Source organism: Bombus pyrosoma, linkage group LG4 (assembly GCF_014825855.1).
Source record: "Bombus pyrosoma isolate SC7728 linkage group LG4, ASM1482585v1, whole genome shotgun sequence".
Classification (NCBI taxonomy): Eukaryota; Metazoa; Arthropoda; class Insecta; order Hymenoptera; family Apidae; genus Bombus; species Bombus pyrosoma.
This window is the reverse complement of record NC_057773.1, coordinates 9,273,610-9,295,269: the sequence shown is the minus strand read 5'-3', so window position 1 is coordinate 9,295,269 and position 21,660 is coordinate 9,273,610. Positions and strand designations below refer to the sequence as shown.

Genomic DNA, 21,660 nt, shown 5'->3' with positions numbered 1-21,660 from the left:
GGAAAGTTGGAAGATCGACATCCCAACGCTGTTTGGATCAAGCAACGGAACGTTCGAGCGGAAAGTTCGATTGGAAATTCGATCGAAAGACGAAAAGAATTAGCAGAGAACACGGTTCTCTGTATAAACGTGCCACTCTTTGTACACACGGTGAATGGGCACTTGCCATTCATCATTCTTGGAGGTCAGCCAGCTTCAACTTCGCACGCCGACCAAGGTTCCGGAGCCCGTGAAAAGGCGGGACGAGAGTATTCCGGCGGCAACGCGTCGCGTATTCGATTTCGTTACCGAACGTGCTCATATCGATCGGTTCTCTGCCTTGCGGTTTCTCCGTGAAAAATTTGCCCCGCGATTCTGACACTGCTTGGAAACTCCAATCAACTTAATCGAGACCTCTTCATTTTCAAACGTATTTCCGCACCGAGCCATTTCCTCTTCGAACTTCTCCGCGAATCGCTACTTTTCGTTTGACCTCTACCCTAAAAATTACACCAGAAAACTCGATCTATAAATATAAGATACTCGTAAGATACTCGATTTTGAAAAATCGAAGATCGATGTACGAATCTAAACCAAAGTCAACCAATTCGGATTGACTGAGGATACGTACAGCCCACTCAAACGTTGCCACTCGGTAACTTGAATTTCGTCTGCCGTTCGAAATCGACCAAGATGATATCCATTGTTTCCTGTCTAATCGTTATATGAATACATGATTCGCCTATGAATTATTGTATATATGAGACTTTGAAGACAAAGGAACGATAAACAAGGACGAGGGTAGCGAATAGGATGGGTGTTACCTTACCTTCGCAGATGTACCCCTGCTGTATGAGGCCCCACAGCATGTCGGTGCAGCTATGGCAGTACGTCGGCTTGTGAAACGTTTTCTTGCTAAAGCTGTGCCCATGGCTGGCTGGAGTCTCAGCCGAGACCGACGCCATGTTCCCCGTTCCACCGCGGCACCGCTCACGCCAGATTTTCACCGTGAAGCTACACAGGGTGCGCCGCGCGTCGATGACAACATAATTACACGGCAGCCACTACGTGATCTCGAAACCGTACGCGTACATAATTGCGTTGCTGCAGCTGCACCCGCGGCTGGCTGCTCGGATCCCTCGCGTCGTACCTTCGTCCTCGTCGTCGCGTAACGTGCCTAACACGCATTATTCCCGAAGCTGCGCCCCCAAGACCGACCGACCGACCGGCACGGCACCGTACGCGACACCGAGATTGCGTTTAATCGTGCACAAGTCAGCAGTCACTGTTTCGCGGCTGACCATCACCGCCATCGGCCGCTGCTACTGCCGCCTCCGCCTCCGCCGGGAGCTTCACTTGCGGTACGACGACGATGCGGGTGTCGCGTTCGCGCATCCAAGCCACGGACCCGTCACCACCGCCGTCCAGTGACGGAATCATGCACAGGCCAGCTGGGGCTCTCCGCAAGGGAGCCCCGTTTTATCGGGGTACCCTTCGAGTCGTTTCACCTAATTCACTCTCTTTTTTTCTTTTTATACTCTTCTTCTTACGATCCTCTTCCCAATAACAACACCGTCCTCTTTTCAGGTTTCTTATATTATAACGTATGTATCTCGCCACACTGAATACGAATTATTCGGTCAAGTAACACGATCTTTTCTAACAAACGACGATACAATCCTCAACGTCCTAACCGGTTTCATAATAGTCTTACGAGCATCGAACGTTCACTCGAAAGTTCAAGTCACATTTTGAGGGATTTTCAATGATATCCGCGCGATCTATCGAGAAGACTAGGGCACTAGGTAACCGTGGTCCGGCGTTATCGGATCCGTGAGCGACGTCGGGATGGCGCCGCTCCACCCCACTGTACCTTCCCGACACAAGGAGCCCGGAGGAGCAGCTTACGCTTCCTCAGTTTCCGTTTTCGTACACGCCACTGGTCGAGATATCGACTCACGGTGCACGCGAACAAAAGCCGAGAACCGAGGAACGCTTCGATCGGGCCGGTGCAGCGAAACGACGTCGTTTATACACGGGCAGCAGCACACGGGTTTTCCAGGCCGCCTCGACTCGCCTCGACGACGTCAAAGCGACGACCAGCCGTCGACGCTGCTCTGCTCGCGCGCCGACGCGGCTCCGCAGCGTTCCTTTCGCGCAACGCGTTTACGTTTCATGCGTACACCGGCCATTCCATCGTACGAATCGCTCGAGGGACGAAACTCCTCTTCTTCCGTTTTGTTGCTCCGTTTTCGTTGCTACTTCGTCGAACGCGACCCTCGGCGTTTCTGGAAATGTTTGCAAGAAGCCTTAGGGGGGTGGCTAGGAGGACCGAGACTCTGCAGTGATGGATGATAATTCTTTTAGGAATTTCGTTCGTTTTCTCTTTCCATTGATATTGCCTTTTAACTAGACGGTTTGATTATTTTCCAACACTAAGAGAAATTTTCTTTGCGCGTGAACGGAGCAATTGGTATCGAATTAGAATTTTCCATTCCGATGGAAGAATTACGAATTAATGATCGATGTGAGTCGTAAGCGAATTATTTGGTGACAAGGTAGATAATAGAATTACGATGGGAGGACAAATAACTAGGGTATAAGATAATTTTTGATGTATAAATAGAGGATGTGTAGCTTTCAAGTTACATGTTCGTTCTCGATCATGAAGAAAATGTTGAATTCATTTTGTTATAATATTTAATTCTCTAACATGGAGAATGATAATATGATTTTGGTTGAAAATAAGAATAATGCTACTGAAATTACTCTGGTTGAGAAATTATAACTTGTTTTTATAAAATAATCATTTGTCTTTTAATCTTGTGTTTGCTAGTAACAGAAATTTTATAATTAAGTATTATCGATTCGTGTAAAAGTCTATTGGGGAAATTAGTAAAATACAAGAAATCAATATGATTGGTAAAAGTAAATGTATATACCTCCTTCCATGTTTCACTGATTTTGTCCCCATATTGATTTAATAGGACGTAGATACGCATATGTATAGTTGAAATTCGTACAGTCCGAAAAGGCATAATTCCGCGATCCAAAATAAGTTCAAATGGTAGAATAATTTGCTTTCGAGATCGTGAATCGTGCATATTCGTTATCTGAAATTTTTCAGGAAAAGAAGGAAAAAATAAAAATGGTTTTTTTACGATTTCACCAATAAAGTGAAAGTACAAGATTGGTTCGTGAGAAAGTGCGAAGGCGAAAGAACGAATATGAAGTTTCAAAATGAAAATAATAAGTATTTTAAATATTGATATAAAATATAAATAATCGAACGATAATATAAAATATTACTTTTTTTTCTAGTAACGAATAAAGCGTTTGAATTTTAATAAACGATAACAGACAAATAAACAAATAACGAACGAATAAAAATTGAGATCGCTATTGAAATAATGAATAATATTTTATTCGTTACTCAAACAACATCCAATACTATCGTATCGTTTATTCAATAGAAACTTGTATATAGTTGATACAAAAAAAAAAAGAAAAAAAAATGATAAATTCTGATACACGGTATGAATGCCTTATTCACACAGAACATCTGTAGTGAAATCTGTTGCGATAAGTATGAAGAAAACACGTGTTCTCAAGTAACCTTCAAAATCCCTCTTCTCAGAAACGGAGCTTCATTCAACTGAATTTTATCCTATCATTTCCATTCATTTTGAGACGTAAAATATTTTTCGTTCTTCGACTAAGAATTTTAGTCTACGTCGAGTAAATGAATATTTTTACACTATAGTAGACAATTTAAACTAGTAACGTTAAAGATCCGGAAATCATTTTAAACGTAGTATAAGAAAGATACCTATATTCAGTCACAATCAAAAATGCATAAAAATTCATTCGATCTATTTGTTACAAATCTTTCATTGGTATCTCCTTACTTATAAATGTTTCAAATTATTTCCAAATAATAATAAATATAACGAGTAGATATTTTAATAGTATATCTTAAACTTCGTTCTTTAAATAGCAAATTATCGATTATTGTACTATTGCGATATTTGATAGCGAATACCAAGTTCTTATATTTATTACTTACTAGAAATATTTCCTAAATAAGGAAAGAGTATACACGCGACGTATTCTTCGGTCTTGTCAACTCGTTACGATTAAAATTAACGTTTTCTATCCTGCGTCCTCTGAATAATGCAACATTGTTATTTGCGACATTATTGTCACCCATCATCGACTCGCTGTTGCGTGAATCCTTGAAATACGTGGTTGACAATGCACGCTGCAAACGTCGATGATGGAAAATCTCGACAGCAGCGGCGTGTATAGGATTTTTCAATGCCGGAACTGAACGAGGAAACGCATTCGCGTGTTCGTTCCCTTCATACAATAGTTTACACGCGTTCATATACGTCAACTTAGTTTAGAAAATTAGATACACGGGACAGTCGCATCCAGAGATTAATCATCCATACACACATTATGTCATCAAGTAGAAAGTTTGAAAAATTCTGTTACGAGATGAAAGACTTTTTCTTAATAAAGAAGATTACGGAAGAAGATACTCCTGCTCTCTGTTTCGTAGAAATACGATTTTCTTTCAAATGATAAATACTCGAACTCGTTCAATTTTTCTCCCTAAAACTGAAAAAATGTATTTTTTAATTCGTTTTTTACGCAAAATACGGAAAAAAATGTAAGACAAAAGTGATTTTCAATGGTACGATATACCATTACAACTCGATACATTATTTTCAAAAGTTATTATAAATTAAAGAAATATATGTATATATATTAGGTAAGAAACTGTAAAGCAGAATGCAATTTTTTTTCTTATGTGCAGTCGGGTACAATGAAAGTAAAATGGTAAAAGGAGCGATTCTCGAGTTTATAATGGTGGTAAAATGTAAAAGTACCATCTAAATTTCTTGATTTTTCTCTAATACGATACTTTCAAGATACGAAGAATGAGATTATCTTGAATGACCATTCATGCCACGTAGATGGCCAATTATCTTCTTGCGTGAAGTTTACTCAACATTTCATATTTCTTACGCTTGAATAAGGAAGAGGTAATCTTTCGGATTATTCGAAATGTCTCAATCTATTACTGCAATTTAAACAATTAATCGAAGAATTATTAAAACAATTTTATACAAAGCAGCATCAACAATTTTAATTTTCTATATTAAGAATAATATTAACAATTTCAAATTATACTTACGAACATCCTGAGGACTTGTACTTACAATTGGCTTGGACCATTGGCTAGGAGCGCAAAACATACTGAAGAAAAATGAATATTTTTACATCACATATTTTATTATGGACGGAGCATAAAGCATCGTCTTTTCAAATACAATATTCATAGACTTATCGTAAATACACGTTCATATGTTTAACATTGGTTCGTAGTATTGTTCTGAGAATTTTTTTTAATACTTTAATTCTGTGTACCACGAATTCTAATAATTCTCAGCGCTTAATCCCTAATTTTGATTTCTCGTTAACATAAAACACCTGTATACTACCGAAGGAAAGTTTCTTTACTATTGCGTTGCGTACGTGTAACCATATATTAAACTAACAAAGAATCTGGCGAACGTCATAAGTATTTGAAATATACGTATATAATAAAAAGTACCTAACGAGACAGAAGATAATGCAAATCATATCGATTTACGTGCACCATCGTTTATTAAATACTTAAACGCAAAATAGTCGAAGTACTTTAACTAAACATAGCCATTTTCTTCGTATTACTTAAAACTATTCTACATTCTGTTTGGTGAAATTATATACGTAATATAAGATATGATAAACATAGAAATAGAATTTCTAGGCAATATGCATTTTCCAATAAAATTAATATCATCGTTTGTTCAAGTTAAAAGAATCGATATTTAATTTATTTTATAATTCTGTTATTTTCGTCGTATTATTAAAAATTATTCTATAGCCTACTCGATGAAATCGTTTATCGATATGAAATAAAAGAAAAAAAACATAAAAAGAGAATGTCTAGAAAAAAATTCTTATCTAGAAGGTTAATCTTATAATTTCTAGCCCGATGTCATTAAAAATCAATATTAAGAAATAAAAATAAAAATATCCATATTGCCCAGTAAGATTAAACAAAACCGAACGTTTTCATGAATCTTTCAATCGTCACTTCTCAAGTCTGGTAATTAATATCCAAGCAAATAACCTTCATATATGTAGAAAAGAAAAAAATATCATCGGTCTTTCGTTAAAAATGCTAAAATCTCAAAAAACAATACCCTGTGACGTACAGAAAGAAAAGATCGCAACAAGCTGGTTTAAATGTGACTCATGAATACGTACGCCGCAATGTGTTTCGAGCTACCTACGTCTAAGATAAACTATAAAAAACATGTTGTTTGCGAGTATATAGTTTTCAGATATGTATAACGCATACTCTCTCTCACTCTCTTTTCTCTTTCTCTCTCTCTTTCTCTTGTATCAACAGTTTGTATCAATACCATGAACAAACGATTCAACGAACAGTGTTTAAACTTATTGTCCCTTTGTAAATTGTGTTCGCGACGTTATAACTCTTAAAAGCTATTATGAAGAGAAATTTCACCGTGCGTGAATTTTTATTTTTATATTGTCAGGCTTTATTTTACTTTTATCGTGCAATAATGTCATTGTAATACTATTTGTAATCACTAGGCTGCGTATATTTATGGAAATGTTTATTTCTGCAAGTATCGCTAAAAACATAGAACCGAGACGGAAATTTGTTTCGCCTACTATCATTACGACCATCATCTTGGATATCTCAGACATATTGTACGGTGGTATCAACCACCAACAATGATGGTACAATCGGCGATAAGGTGATGCTACGTGAAGAAACCTAGCGAAAATATACGTCGCTTCGTTTGTTGAGAAAATTAAGCTTGAAAATTCGTTAGATATACTTAAATAAAATAAGTCGAAGGTACGTAATAAAAGCTTTTTCGCTTTGTTTTCAAGAACGGTAAATTAATAAATTTATCGCGCGCGTATATCGGGCTAATTCTTCGCTAAGTATGTTCAAACTTTATCTTCTTGAAAGGGAAAATTTTATTTCGCATTTTCTATTTATATCCGCGTGCGCAATAACCTGCTGCTAATTGTCCACTTATACTTAGTCGGTAATTAACCAAGTTTAACTCGACAAATTTTCAAATCAATTAGCTTCTTTCTCGATTTTCTTAAACACGCGTCAACAAGCTTTATTCCGTATTTTCGACTTGCTGTTTCACATAGAATCAACCAACTGTAGACTGCATCATAGTTTCTGAAACACCGTACATACTTTGGTATATTATATGGATTTTCGCATTTTTAGATGTCCCATAAACGCATAAAAATCCGCGACCCAATAATTACTGTAAAACATTTGATTTCATCTGTTCGATTTCATTAATTTTTAATGTTGAAAAATGTATTGAGACAAACCTTCATCCATGACAGCCTTTAAGAGCGTAATATTCACCGAGATTAATATGATAAATTTGTCGATCGGCGAACGTTTCCATAATCGATAAACTATGGTTCTAGTAACGATACAAACTTGCATGCCTGGGAAATCTTTTACATGCTTCCGTTTAAACATTGATTTCTTCCGTTCCTTTGTTCGGGACGTACATAAACGCGCAAAAACAAGAATTGGCGATAGAACCGCGCGCAAAACTATTTCGGTAAGACGAGAATGATAATCGACAGGAACATGAATATCTTTTATCATCGTCCGCACCGAAAAAATATTACAAGATGATGTTTATACCGAAATCGATATCCTCGTCAATGATATTCAGTTAGCCTACAGGGTGGTCGATTTTAATTTATATGTTTACTTGGGAAAGTACGCTGGGTTGAATGGTATTCAGCAAGTTTATCATAAGTACATGGCGCAATATTAATGGACAAGTTGTAAATAAAATGAATTTTTAACTTGTCGATAGACAAATGAATTTTATGGAAGGTAAGATATGCAATTTTGTTTAAACGTTTTCCATTTTGATAAAATGGTCAATCGGCAATTTCAAATGGCAAGCAATTGTAAATTTTGAAATAATATTATATTTAAAACGACGAATACGACTCTTTATCTTTGTTTTTCCCTTACTCGAAAGAACGAAGATAGAATCCTTTTCAATGAAATAACAGAGTCATATAACGCATATGTAATGTATGTATATATCACTGATTTCGTGAAATACAGGTATTCTCAATGTGTTGAATTCTATTTCACAAATATCTAAATCCTTGAAGATCCATTTTATCCTTTTCAACGCAGCTTACTTTCCGCAATAACTTCATTTATATGGTAAGATAAATCATCCTGTATGAGACGAATGATAGATTGCGCAATCGTTTGGCGAAAGCTACGATTATTAAGTGCTTTTCCATCCTTTCGCTTATAATTAATCAATTCAACAAAATTTTAAGAAATTTTACAGCATATCCGGTTTAAACTCGTGAAACGAGGTATTTTTCTAATTCTTAAAAGAAATGATCTTATGTAAACGATTTTATAATAATGCAATTTTTTTTTGCAAGCTTTGCAATTAGCCGCAGGAATTTCGAAATGTCATTATATAATATTTTCTGTAATTTATTAATTATTCATTAATTTTTCTTTTAGCTTCATTTCTTAGCTATTATAAGTATTCTTTTGAATTTACCAAAACTTTTATGCATGTAATAGGGATAAATGTATAAAGAAACAGTCTTCTTTAAATTTATTCTATGACCAAAATTTTAGATATAAATAAAAAATATATATAGAAAAGAAAAGCAAAAATAACTAATTTTTACACGTAAGAATGTAAAAAGCTGGATATGCTGTATAACTCTTATACAAATAGTACAATTGAATATTCAACTATTAATTATAACAAGGAAAATTTCTTCATTTAGCGATAACGATTACTGAAAAATTTACAACGTACGTATGTAGTTATCTCATCAGATTTCAACGATAACAAAACATTTCTATTGATTTTCTTTTACTTGTGCTATGTCTTAAATAATATTTTCGAAGGATTATAAATTTCACGTGAGGATATTATATTTTATTTAAGAGAAAAACAATTATTTCGAATATATAATCGCAAATCTTCAAGAAGAAATTTTCTCCTTCAAGAGCAATATATTTGTTGTAATTCTAATTCTAATTTTCTGTTCATATTTCAATTATATGCCTTGTTTCTATCAAAACGTCACTTTTACTTTTCTTCAACTTTAGTTTGATTTTACTCGAACGATTGGACTACTTTTGAGCGTATGCTTGAAAACGTCGTCAAACTTATTGACTACTATTTATATGTAAAACATAACAGTATGATCATCGATTAATTATTGATAAAACATGATGACCTTTCGTAATACTTATACATATTTCAATCCAAAAAAAAAAGAATAAATGTAAATGGAATTTTGATAAGCACCTCACGAACAATACATTAATACACGTATAGCGACAATATTATCGAATATTCTTTAATTATTTGACCCTTTATGTATAAACAACGTAATAAAAATGATTCAATAAAAAGGAAATATAGCAGTTTATGTAATGAGATTTGCTTGTATACCAAATATGGTTTCAGAATCAAATTGTATTATTTTCGTTTCTTATAGATGAAAACATCTTGGATGAAAAAAATAGTATATTTTTACTAAAATATCATAAAATGTTAATCATACAAACAAATATACTAAATGCAATTTATAGGTATACAATGTAATAAATGCAAAATAAAATATTAATAACAAACTGTTTTACATATTTCTTTTCAGCATATAAAATTTTAATTTCTTAAGTATTATACAACGATATAATAATTCTATCAGCAAAATTATAAATTTTAGTTCCAAAGCTTTAATTATGCCAACTTCTTTGCATACATATCAAAGATAAAAGAAGAAATTATGATAAGAATAAACATTGTATCACTTCGGAAAGCAAATGAAACATAAAGGATTAAATAATATGTCAATCTGGAAAGACATACATACATATTTGTATATGATATATATGTATATAAGTAGTATAGTACTGCTAGTATTTTAACAAAGAGAAACAATATGTCTGGTTTTTAACATTTTATAGAGTAACTACATTTCATTGACTATTCAAACAGCCATTATAATTTTTTCAATATAATTACATTTTAACTTATAACAGAAACATGATTTTAATTGAAAAGCTTAATTTCAATTCGTTAATGTCTCTGCAGTACCATACTCTTAAATCTAATTGAGAAAGCTTGTCGTAAATAGAATTCTGGAATGTTGAAGCAGCGTTGTAAGAATATACCACTTACGTTATGCTGGATATATTGTTTAGGAAGTATTATCCCAGACCATGATCCTCGAAGAAACCTTGTGGAGTTTCCTCCTGAAACAAATGAATAGTATTATTACATTAAAGATCCATACAAAGAGTACATCTACAGATATGAAGAGGGATCAATTTCTTTGATGCTGCACATTATCATATAATGCAAATATACATAATGAAAATATATAAACAAACACGTACCTAGTTTGTAATTAAGTAATCTCCTTGATGCAGCTTCAAATGGTGAACTGAACCCTTTTCATATAACTGAGTATATACTTGTATGGATACACAAAGCTGCACAAAGCACATGTTCATTTATTGCTTCGTTTAAAATGCTTAAGCATCAATCAAAGAAATATCTGTATTGCATGCTGCATACAGAATGTCTCTGTATTTATAATTAAGTGTAGATATTGTAAACTTGACGAAGTTTAACAAAAATTCTTTCTGACAAAGAGAGAATAAATAAAAATTCTAATATTTTTACTTTATGTATAAATAAATCAAGATACATCTTATTAAAATCTGAAAGGGTAAATACAGTAGCAATAAATACATAAATGGGTTAATTACATGGAAAAGGTAGTATATAATTTTGTATACAATTGTGTAAAAATTTCTTTGTATACATTTATTATGGGTATTATTATATACTGTGTTAAAGTTATAATATTAAAAATTGACACTGTTTATGTATATACACATGTACACATATAAAAGTGATACCTTCAAACATTCACCTCTAATTAAATACTGAAATAAATACCTTTAAGAAGACAAATATAATACTATATAACATGTCACAGAAAAAATCCTTATGCATTAAAAAATCTAAATTATTACTAAACACTTTTTTTCTATTTACACATAAAGAAATAATAATTTCTCAAATGTGCATTACTTTATTGCCATAGTATGAAGCTAATTTTATTACCTGTTCAATAATAAAATGAAAAGCAATTTAGTAATTAAGATGAATCTCTATAATGTATATATATAGTTTTCTATGATGTATATATATATATATTATACACATGAACTACATGAATGTTACTGTTAAATCTATTTGTGTCGCCTATAAAAAATATACTAATGTTCAAATACTAAATTTGTAAGGGTTGTCAGTGATAAAAAATTGATGCTCAATAACTATAGAAAAAGTAGAGATGTATGATGGCATCATGCAGCGGATGAGTCTGCTCCGGATCTTGATTCATGTGGGCTGACAGATTGGCCATGGAGGGCATGCAAGAACGCAGCACCTACAAAAGCCCTATCTCCCGCAGGGCACCTTCCACAGCTTCATCCTTCCACAAACAAACAAATATTCTAACTAATCTTTAGTGTATTTCTAGATATGTCCTTAGTAATGGAACAATAATCTTGAGCTAAATCTTAGTAATAAATTTTATCTTACAAAATATATATAGTAAGAGTAATATAGTATCAAAATAAAAATAAATTTTATCTTACATGATACTTTACAAAGAATAAAATATGTTATAAAATATTCTGAAAACCAAAGAACGAATTGAAATTTCTTAATCAGAACACTTTATTATCTCACTTTTATTAGTACTTAAATGAAATAAAGTCAGCAAAACTAACAACAAATGGCATGTTGATAAACTAAACATGCATTTTAATACTGTGTATTTACTGCAACTTTTGTTATTACTTTTTTTTTTCGTTTTTTGACTCAATATGGTGTTAGGATTGTTCTCTCCTAGTATAATTAAAATACGAAACCTTCTTAATTAAACACTAATTTCTTAAAATTATAAACTCAGTATTATATTTTATGATATTATTAATATAGAAATTTGTACTAAAGATTTAAATATGATATCCCAATTCCAAACATTCCATAATACAATTAAGCTACTATGTAAAAAATTTGGTAACATTACCACAAAAATTTCTGTTAATACATCACAAAATATAACATTTACTTTGTGTAACACATTCCAAATTGTATTCTAAATTAAAAATAAATCATATAATAATGCTAGAATCTAACATATCCTTTACATATGTAAAAATAAAGCTATAACATAATACAGAATGTTGTTAAAAATGTCATCTATCACTGACGCTAAACTGTTTAATATTTAAACAAAACATAATTAAGAAAAATTATCTTATATGAACCAGTGCCTACGAATAAATAATATCCATTGTTGTTTTCATTATTCTTATGGTATAATATCTTATTGAAATAAAATAAACAAATGTTATAAATCTATAAGATGAAAATCTAAAAAAATAACGAACATACAAGCATACTTCCGCAATGTAGGAACTTATCATGAATAGCATTTAAGACATCATGTGTATCACAATCAATATCATTACATAAAATCATCAACATAATTGACCATGATTGATATTTATTACAATTTAGAAATATATACATACATTTCAATAACTACTTATGAACAACAGCATTTCCATAGCATCATACCCTTTAAGGTAAAGCAACTCTTTTTATAAGTTATAAACAATTAAATTACGCTATCACTTTTATCAAAATAAAAAGAATAAACTCAATATTATTTAGGAATATTTATTTTGGTTATCATTATATTACTCAATGCATGCATAGTATCAAAATAAAAATAATAAAATACCAAATTTTTATGCAAGAAAATATTAATATTTGAAAGGTTACCTTAAACAAATATAAATAAAACAATTTAAATATAGAATTTAGAAGAATTCTACTAATTCATATTATTTTTTGTAGCTTTTCTTATGATAATATTATTTATATTACGTTAGACAAAACTTGCTATAGACTAGAAACAATGATTTTAAAAAGGGAAGAAGAGGACTTTTTGTACACGCGAAGGAGATCCTCGAAATTTATCGACCTAAAAATATTAATTTTTTGTAAAAAATTTCGGCTTTGATGCTTTGTGTTTTACTACTGCGATATTTTAAATATTTGGCACTTAATGTCTTAATATTAAGATATTTTTCTATTATTCTGGTTCAAAATAAAAACTTTTATTGTACACATTTACCAAATTTTAAATCGAACCATCTATTCACTTATTCAGTTTTTGCGAAATCATACGAAAAAAAAAAAAATGTAAATGTAAAATAGTGAAAATCAATAAAATTAATGTTCTGACTATTGAATGCATTGGTTATTTCAATATTTGTATCTGTGGCTGTATTCATTCTTATTTCAAATTACTGGCATATTCAATTTATACAGTATTATTTATTATATAGCAAAACGTTGATGTTCAATGAAAACAGGATAAAGCTTTTTTAAAATCATTCAAATGGAAATTTTCATTATTTTCCTTGTAAGAACAATTTAGTTTATGAAAAATACCAAATAGTATCCAAAACTTTATTACAAAAATTACGATGTAAAGTTAATAATAGATGTTTATAATACCATCATTTTTACAAATTTTAAAGAAATACTTTAGGAATATAGTTTTGAAATCCCAAAGCGTAAGAAATGCAGAAAAGAATTAAATTGAAATTGAACTTAGAAGTTCAATCCCATTAAATTCATCTTAATGCACGAATTCATCTTTTATCAATGTTAAAAATCGTATTTCTGCAAAAATTTTAATTTCCGTTCTATTCCTAATAATACTATTTAAAAATATCTTTAATTTATTTTATATATTAGTTAAATACTAATCAATCTTTGTTGTACAAATGTTATGAAGTTATATTTTTCTATATATGATACTTTAAATATTTTTATGTAATTTATATACAGTGTTATGAATTTCATTTCAGGAAGTATGTTACATAATATATATATATATTTATTTTTGCTTCATAAACAGAGATCTGTTGTATATATAAAAATATTACTGATTGTATGAATTTTTAATTACTAGATTAAGATAATTTTTATCTTTTTATTCTAGCATAAATAAAACAATATATTCTTTGAAATATATTTAAAGTAACAAAATAGATCTTTATAGAAATACTAATACATCTAAAAGTGCTTATACATGTATATATATATAATATATTTTCTGTTATTTTTATACTGTTATTCCCATAGTCATAAAATATAATAATTTTAAAAGTGCACATTTAAACTACATTATTTAAAAATATTTCTAAAGTAACTAAATTTCCAATCTACATTTTTCATGTTTAAAGCAGCAATTATGTTCCTGTATTTGTAACATGCCAAATATAAAATAAATTTTTTTAAATAAATTAACTTTATGTGAAACGTTAATGACAAATAAAAAGCTAAATATCTTTTTCTAAATGTGTACTAAATTTTTAAAACTTTAAGACAAAAAAATAACTTTGTTATAGTGATATTATGTCTTATTAATATTTTAATAGAAAATACTATAAATTAATTATATTAGAAATAATTACAAAATATTTAATAATTTTATAATATTTACTTGCATAATGCAGATTTATTCTCGTACAAATAACTAACTATTTTTTTTTAATGTAGTACTACTGATTTGCTTCAGTCTAAAAGGTACTATTTTATATAAAGGAACATTTGAACCAGAAACAATATATTATCATTAATTTTGTAAATTATGTCATACTACACAATGTTCTATGACAACATTTGATATTAAAATATGGCAACGGTTCTTTATATGTTTATCTTTATCACTATAGATATGCTGTTGCGTACATTATGAATAAAAATTCACAACATGTGTAAGCCCACTTACATTAAAGAGAGAATAAGCGTATAAGCATTCTATGCACACAGCATTAGCTACAAAGAAAATATAAAGTTACAATACTTTTAAATACAAAATATATCTATATTCATCTATGCATAATATTTTACTTAATATTATTGAAAAAAATAAGCAGACACTTTTTATGCTTTCCTGATTATACAATATATATAACTAGAATTATTTTATGACACATTATATTGAAAAAAATGAATCACACTCATGATTCATAATAATATAGAGTATTTTTCATGATTGCATGTACATATTAATAGAATGTATAATATGGATTTTTCGAACTAAACATATATCAATAATTACATACAACACACCTCAAACATTAATAAAGATTTTAAGTACTTCGTAACAGACTACATAAAAGAATAGAACTATTTTCAGATTGCAAAGATATATAATATATGTAGCACATAAAACATATGAAAATGTGAAAAAATATCAAATCAAAAAAAAACAACACATGAATATTTAAAATTAAAAAATTACATTCCATCATGCAATTTAGATATTACACTGTTAATAAACATTAAAATATCATTATAACCCAGTTTCTCCAGGCAGTAAAATAATGTAGTAATTACTTTCACATAAAAAGATTTCATTGATTTATATTTTTCCAATCTATACGTTCTTATTTTGAATATCCTATTATTTAATAATAATTGTTTACTACTCTATGTACATTTAAAGGTAAATGTAAATTTTTTCTTATATGTAAATATTAATATGTAATCTTTACATATAAAAAAGGAACTGTATGCATATATATGTAATAAAGTATTATTACAAATTGAGCTTATATATCATCACATTATTTTACCCAGAACAAACAGGCTACAAACATGCTCCACATATATATCAGCCAAGAGGTTTTAATACTTTTTATATGTACCTCTTAATCAGTGTGAAATTTGATTATTTTAATAAGAATGTTACACACCAACTATTGATGGTTAAATATATTGCAAGAGTCGTTTTAACGAATCTTCAAATATTAAAATAGTAGTATATAGTTATGAGAATATAACAAAAATTGCAAAAATATTATTAATTTTCTTAAAGCAGAAAATTAATAAAATAATAAAAGAAATGTATAGGTTAAAATGACTCTGTAATATTACCAGAAAGTAACAGAAGAAAATTATAATATCGTTAAAAAGGACAAGTCACAACTCAATGGGTACATTCCCATAACTAACCTCCTGTAGTAAATCCTGAGCTGCAATGGCTTTTAAAACATTTTTTTTGCTAGTCTCTTGAATTTCACCACCAACCAATAATTCGTCTAAGATGAAATATGCTTTTTCAAAGTTGAAAATTATATCTAGTTCACAAACCTAGTAACATATTTAAAATGATATTAAAATTTTAATCTCCTCGCTTGCATAAAATAAAATAAAAATAGACATCATTTTAACTACAAATTTCTGTGTTAAAATACAATATAATGTTTATATTAATATTTTTGTAGACCATATTAATAAATATATTATATACAGAAAAGTGTAATAATGAATTTTAAGTAAATATGTATTTCAAAAATTACATTCAAATATATCTTATTATGAAAAAATACAATTAAGTTCATACTCACACTTCCAAAGTATTTATCCAATAGTTCGACATAACGATGTATAATTTCTAATGTTAATAATTCATTATCATTTTGTTCTATTGCACAACAGAAATATAAACTAGCATATCTGAAAAACAAATAAAATATGAAAATAATTTGCTGTTCAAATGTTATTGATGAACAAAATAAAATTTTCATTAACTTCAACAAAAACTTGTTATTCTTGAAAAATATAATGTAATTGTGATATACCTTTTATAGACAACCTTAACATCCTTCCATTCTAAGAAACTTGACATTTTTGGTTTTCGTGCTAATATTGTAGTAATTAATTCTCGAGTAATCTTTTTCTTCAATTTATCAGGATGAGCCACATACCACTTTTGTAAACGCAATTTTCCTTGACGACTGAATAATAACATAAATTGCATCTAAAAGATTTAACCATTTATATGTATACATATATATATATATAATTTAAAAATTATTTAAGATACCATTAATAAGTTTTGTTTAGTTCTGTTCGTGTAAGGATAAAAATAATAATAACTATTTACCATTTTGAAATAAGTCCGCTTTTTAACAAAACAATTCCAAAAGAATTCACAGCACTTTTCGATAGATCACAATACAAAGTCTACTCCAATTTCCAATTTTGGTATGTGTAATTCGTGTACATTTAATCACAGGTTTTTACTAGATGGCGCTGATATGAACGAAGGAAATACGTCATAGTCATGTGTAATTTGAATTTGTCAAGGAAGAAAATATTTATTACAAAACTATGCAAGATATCATATAGAGGAGATAACATATATTAAAACCATATTGGTATAAATAAAGCAAGAAATAATACGTACAAATTAGTAGTGAAGTAACTCATATGATTTTAATATTATAGTACAAACAATTATACAGTTAATAATGAAGAATATTAATAAAAGCTTAATTAATAGAAGTTTTACGATTAAATAATATATTTTATTTACACAAAAGGAATATAATATGTTAATTAAATAAATATCTAGTATGAATTTTTAGTATTTCTGAAACAAACATTTGTTACTTTTACATGTATATCTGTATATATTTTAAAAATATGTACATTATATTACATAATTTCTACACTAAAAAAAATTTTAAATCGAGGAAATAGATAAATAATTAATCAAATTAATAAATAACGAAATAATAAGTATTATTAATAAAAGTAATGTAAAATGTAAGCATAATTACATCCTATAATTTTTTATTTATCAAATATTACACAAGATGAAATCATATTTAATTATCATTCCCTTCTCTTTTGAAATATTTGGATCAACTGACGTCTTAAATAATTTATACGCTTTTCAATTTTATCTTCTAAACCAAAATGTTGGTAAGGTATAATTAATACTTCATAATTTTTACATTCCAATAAATGTCTGTACAATTTAATTAATCCTTGATAATCTGTATCTCCTAGACACATGTCATAATAATCAACTAATAATAGAGCTATCCTGAAAATGGATTATGTATGTCATTTAGCTTATGATTCTTAAATATACTATTATATTGAAATTTACATTTACATATTATTTCAATTTCCTTTTCATACTTACTTAATGAAATTTCCACTTTTACTATCACTATTCATATTAATAAAATTAAACTTGTCATCCACACATATTTCAGCATCTATAATATGATTTAAGTATAATACATTAATTTTTAATGAATATACATCATGAAATATTTTTTTAAATACCTAAAAGAAACCCCATGTTGGTATTTATATTCATATTGAAATGAGATGTAGATGGCAACATATTTTTTAATGTAACTTCCAGTGCTTCAACATATGCTGTTTTTTGTTTTGAACGTTTGCTTGTTACATGTGATACTATCTCATTATTCAGAAGCGGTCCTAAATATATTGGTTAAAATATATGTAAATTAACTTATATCTTTTTGAATACCAAATATACATTCTATCTTACCAGAATAATTGTTGAGTGCATATTGTGCATATCCATTGATATTTAATAATTTTAACCAATGGGATAAATTTTGGTTGTTTTTTATATCTATATAATAAATATTAAACATCAATTTATTATCAGTGTAAAATAAATCCTCCATTCTAATCATAAATACTAACCTATGAATGATATTTTTGTAACAAACTTTTCATCTAATACAGATTCAGCATGTATGTTTTGCAATGTTTTGAATACAGCAAAGCACCATATGAGATTTAATCTGGTAGAGTATCCAAATTTCTCAATCTCAGAATTTGGGATATATTTCTAATTATAAGATTATATTTTAGTGCATTTAAACCTCTTTTGGTTGAAAGATGTATTCATTCAAATGAGTGAAAATTCAAAGCAATAAATAAATATAATTGTCTTAAGATTTCTTACGGTACATACCTCTATGATGTCATTTACACGTTGAGAATGATAACCTAATGTTGCAAGTGATAGTAAAATGTTTGCAATTTGTGACATGCTACATTTTATATTGGATTTAATAATGTCATCACATAGCTGATTTATAAATACATTATTTTTATATCTGACTAATGCCATAGATTTTAACATAGATATTATTGTTACAATATTAGTTTTATTACCAGGAACATTTTTACTCTTTATGAAATCTTTACAAATTTTTTTAAGTAATCTCTAAAATAAATTTTAGTCTGCTTTTATATATCTCTTAATTATTAATTTTCATCTTAAAGTAAATATTATTTTTGGCCTTACCTCATCAGAGTAATTCAAAGTGCTCATACCAAACATTAGATTTGAACATGCTTTTGTATTCAGTAATTCATGATATTCAATAATATTTTTAAAGAAATAATTTAAAAGTTTCACATTTCTGTCACCTGCTATTGCTAATTTATTTATATTCTAAATCAAATCACAAATATATATACATATATATATATATAAAATAAAATTATAGAAAAGTTATTTTACCTTTTTACCTTGATCATTGCAGACGTTGAAAGATTATAGTACTGATAAAAATAATCTTCAGCATCGATCAGAGAATTTTCAGATGTTGTGTCGTTAACTTTTGTTTGGCTTTGTACAGAACTTTCATTTATTTTGGTACTTGAATTAGTTTCCTTATTATTATTTATCCAAATCGAAATAGCTCTGAGAATATGTAAAATATCATCTTGAGATATAGAAGATGTTTTCACAATTTCTAGTATTTCTTGTATACTTTGTGCTTTTTTAATCTTTTCAGTAACTATTGGTTTTATATTTAAATCGTTACACATTTTTATTTTTAATTTATCAAATGTCATGTGTTGTTTATCAACTACCGTTATATTTGACATCATTTCCTTTATTTGGTCATCAAGCTTTAACAAATCAACACTTATTTTAATACTTAATAGTAAAGTATGATATTACTTCTCAAATATAAAATAAACGTGTAATTACAATTTTATTAAAAAACATAAAACTTCACCTTAACATCATTCTTAGACTCAGAGATTATTGTTGCTGTATTTGTACTTAATGATGCATTTAATCGCCATAAAAATCGAGAAGTAAACCTGGTTGCTATTGTAAAAGCTGCCGTATTAAATTGCAGCATTTTTGTAACACTGCAATATTAATTCATATAATTATAAAGAATAGAAACATTGAGATAAATGATATGAATTAACACATACCTATTAATTTTATTTAAAGATTGTTATTAGCGAAGTCTAAATGTTACACCTACTTTATTTACAAAAGAATAACTTAAGAAGAAACTAAAATTATTGTATTACACTTTTTAAATTGTAAAAATCAAGAAACTCCTCATAATGAGGTTAGGTTTTAGTTCACTATAGTCTTAACCATTGATAAAAGAATTCTATCATAGCGTCGAGTATCACTTTCATATTCAAGGACAGAAAAAATACAATTTATTACATAATTTAATTCTATTGGGGCATTAAGTTTTTCTTACCTCAATATGATTGAAGAGGATTTGTTTTACTGATGTACATACAATGTTTAATATTATTTGTAATAACAGTGTGCAAGAATTGTATATTTCTAGTATGAATAAAGTAATTTAGAAAATTAATTGACATTGTTAACACTGTACATTTTATTTAAAAAAGAATCTTTTAAATTATAAGTATGCTATAATTGATTAAAGATGATAACAAAAAATTAGTCTCTTAATATTATTTGATAGTATTGTTTATATAAGAACGATGTTCTATAAGTTACTATACAATAGTGATTACTGTTAAGAAATTTTTACGTAATACTTTTATAAAAATATATAATATATTGAAATAATGTATTTCTCTCATTTGAGATATAAAGATGAAATGTATTGTTTTACCATTGAAACATGTGCTACTCTAACCTATTTTACCTATATAACTTTATTATATATGAATTCTGTATTACCTGATGTTATCAAAAGAACTATTTTCAATCTTTCATAGGTTTTTTCTCTTTGAATTAAATAATCTCCTGTATCTTTCTGTTTTAAATTATATTATTAGGTATTCATTATAAGTTTCATTCAGATATTTTAATAAAATTCATTACATTACATTAAAAAATATGTCTTCTCTAATTACATCTTCCAGTCAATATAAGAATACATAGTGTTTTTCTTCCTTTCTCACTAAAATTTTTAATTACGTAATAATACAACAAGTACATAGGTTAGAAGGAAGAGGAAACATCTACTATAATTGAACTCTCTACTAGGCCATTTGCGCCAAATTGAAACATTACTAGCAGTATCAAACATTATGTATATACGGAAATATATCTACTATATAAATATAATATTCATTTTATATAATCTTACTTTATTAAAAGTTTATTAAAACTTCACCATTAAGTAATTTAGCGAGACATGCAAATACAAACTAAATTTAGTAACCTTTTTGTTTTACTCTTCTAAACACCTATCCCACATTCGTTCTTCTTTACATATTAATTTATTCTTTCATATATAATTTAAACACAAAAAGTATATATAAAAATATATAATTCTTTTCACCAATT

General features: G+C 28.6%; 3 protein-coding genes across 17 annotated transcripts in view; all 3 read right to left on the bottom strand.

Moving 5' to 3' along the window:
• The window catches only part of LOC122567131 (diacylglycerol kinase theta), a 42,565-nt gene extending 40,466 nt beyond the window's left edge, over positions 1-2,099 (bottom strand). For 5 of the 9 annotated variants that reach the window (XM_043725360.1, XM_043725359.1, XM_043725364.1 and 2 more), the window contains exon 1: positions 809-2,097. In XM_043725360.1, coding sequence (XP_043581295.1) covers positions 809-944 — 136 coding nt within the window. In that variant the 5' untranslated portion in view covers positions 945-2,097. Of the gene's footprint in view, positions 1-808 lie in introns of all 9 variants that reach the window. The other 4 variants (XM_043725367.1, XM_043725363.1, XM_043725365.1 and 1 more) reach the window with 2 other exon arrangements.
• A 3,160-nt stretch (positions 2,100-5,259) lies between these two features.
• LOC122567134 (AP-1 complex subunit sigma-2) lies at positions 5,260-17,318 on the bottom strand. Of its 4 annotated transcripts, none has more exons than XM_043725374.1 (6): positions 17,179-17,318; positions 16,874-17,052; positions 16,640-16,748; positions 16,245-16,382; positions 10,520-10,615; positions 5,260-10,375 (listed from the first exon to the last, which is right to left on the bottom strand). In XM_043725374.1, exons 1-5 carry the CDS (start codon positions 17,179-17,181, stop codon positions 10,520-10,522), a joined length of 525 nt encoding a protein of 174 aa, XP_043581309.1. In that variant the 5' UTR covers positions 17,182-17,318; the 3' UTR covers positions 5,260-10,375. The 4 variants fall into 4 exon arrangements, with proteins under 4 accessions (XP_043581309.1, XP_043581311.1, XP_043581312.1 ...); XM_043725377.1 differs by lacking the exons at positions 5,260-10,375; positions 10,520-10,615 and adding exons at positions 10,938-11,628; positions 15,016-15,062; XM_043725376.1 differs by lacking the exon at positions 10,520-10,615.
• A 545-nt stretch (positions 17,319-17,863) lies between these two features.
• Positions 17,864-21,281, bottom strand: LOC122567133 (FAST kinase domain-containing protein 4). Of its 4 annotated transcripts, none has more exons than XM_043725369.1 (10): positions 21,049-21,281; positions 20,102-20,240; positions 19,605-19,991; positions 19,378-19,527; positions 19,042-19,296; positions 18,768-18,915; positions 18,607-18,693; positions 18,375-18,533; positions 18,229-18,304; positions 17,864-18,126 (listed from the first exon to the last, which is right to left on the bottom strand). In XM_043725369.1, the coding sequence occupies exons 2-10, from the start codon at positions 20,228-20,230 to the stop codon at positions 17,913-17,915; spliced, it is 1,605 nt and encodes a 534-aa protein (XP_043581304.1). In that variant the 5' UTR covers positions 20,231-20,240; positions 21,049-21,281; the 3' UTR covers positions 17,864-17,912. The 4 variants fall into 4 exon arrangements, with proteins under 4 accessions (XP_043581304.1, XP_043581307.1, XP_043581303.1 ...); XM_043725372.1 differs by lacking the exon at positions 21,049-21,281 and adding an exon at positions 20,594-20,838; XM_043725368.1 differs by lacking the exon at positions 21,049-21,281 and adding an exon at positions 20,310-20,516.
• Positions 21,282-21,660: the final 379 nt, after the last annotated feature.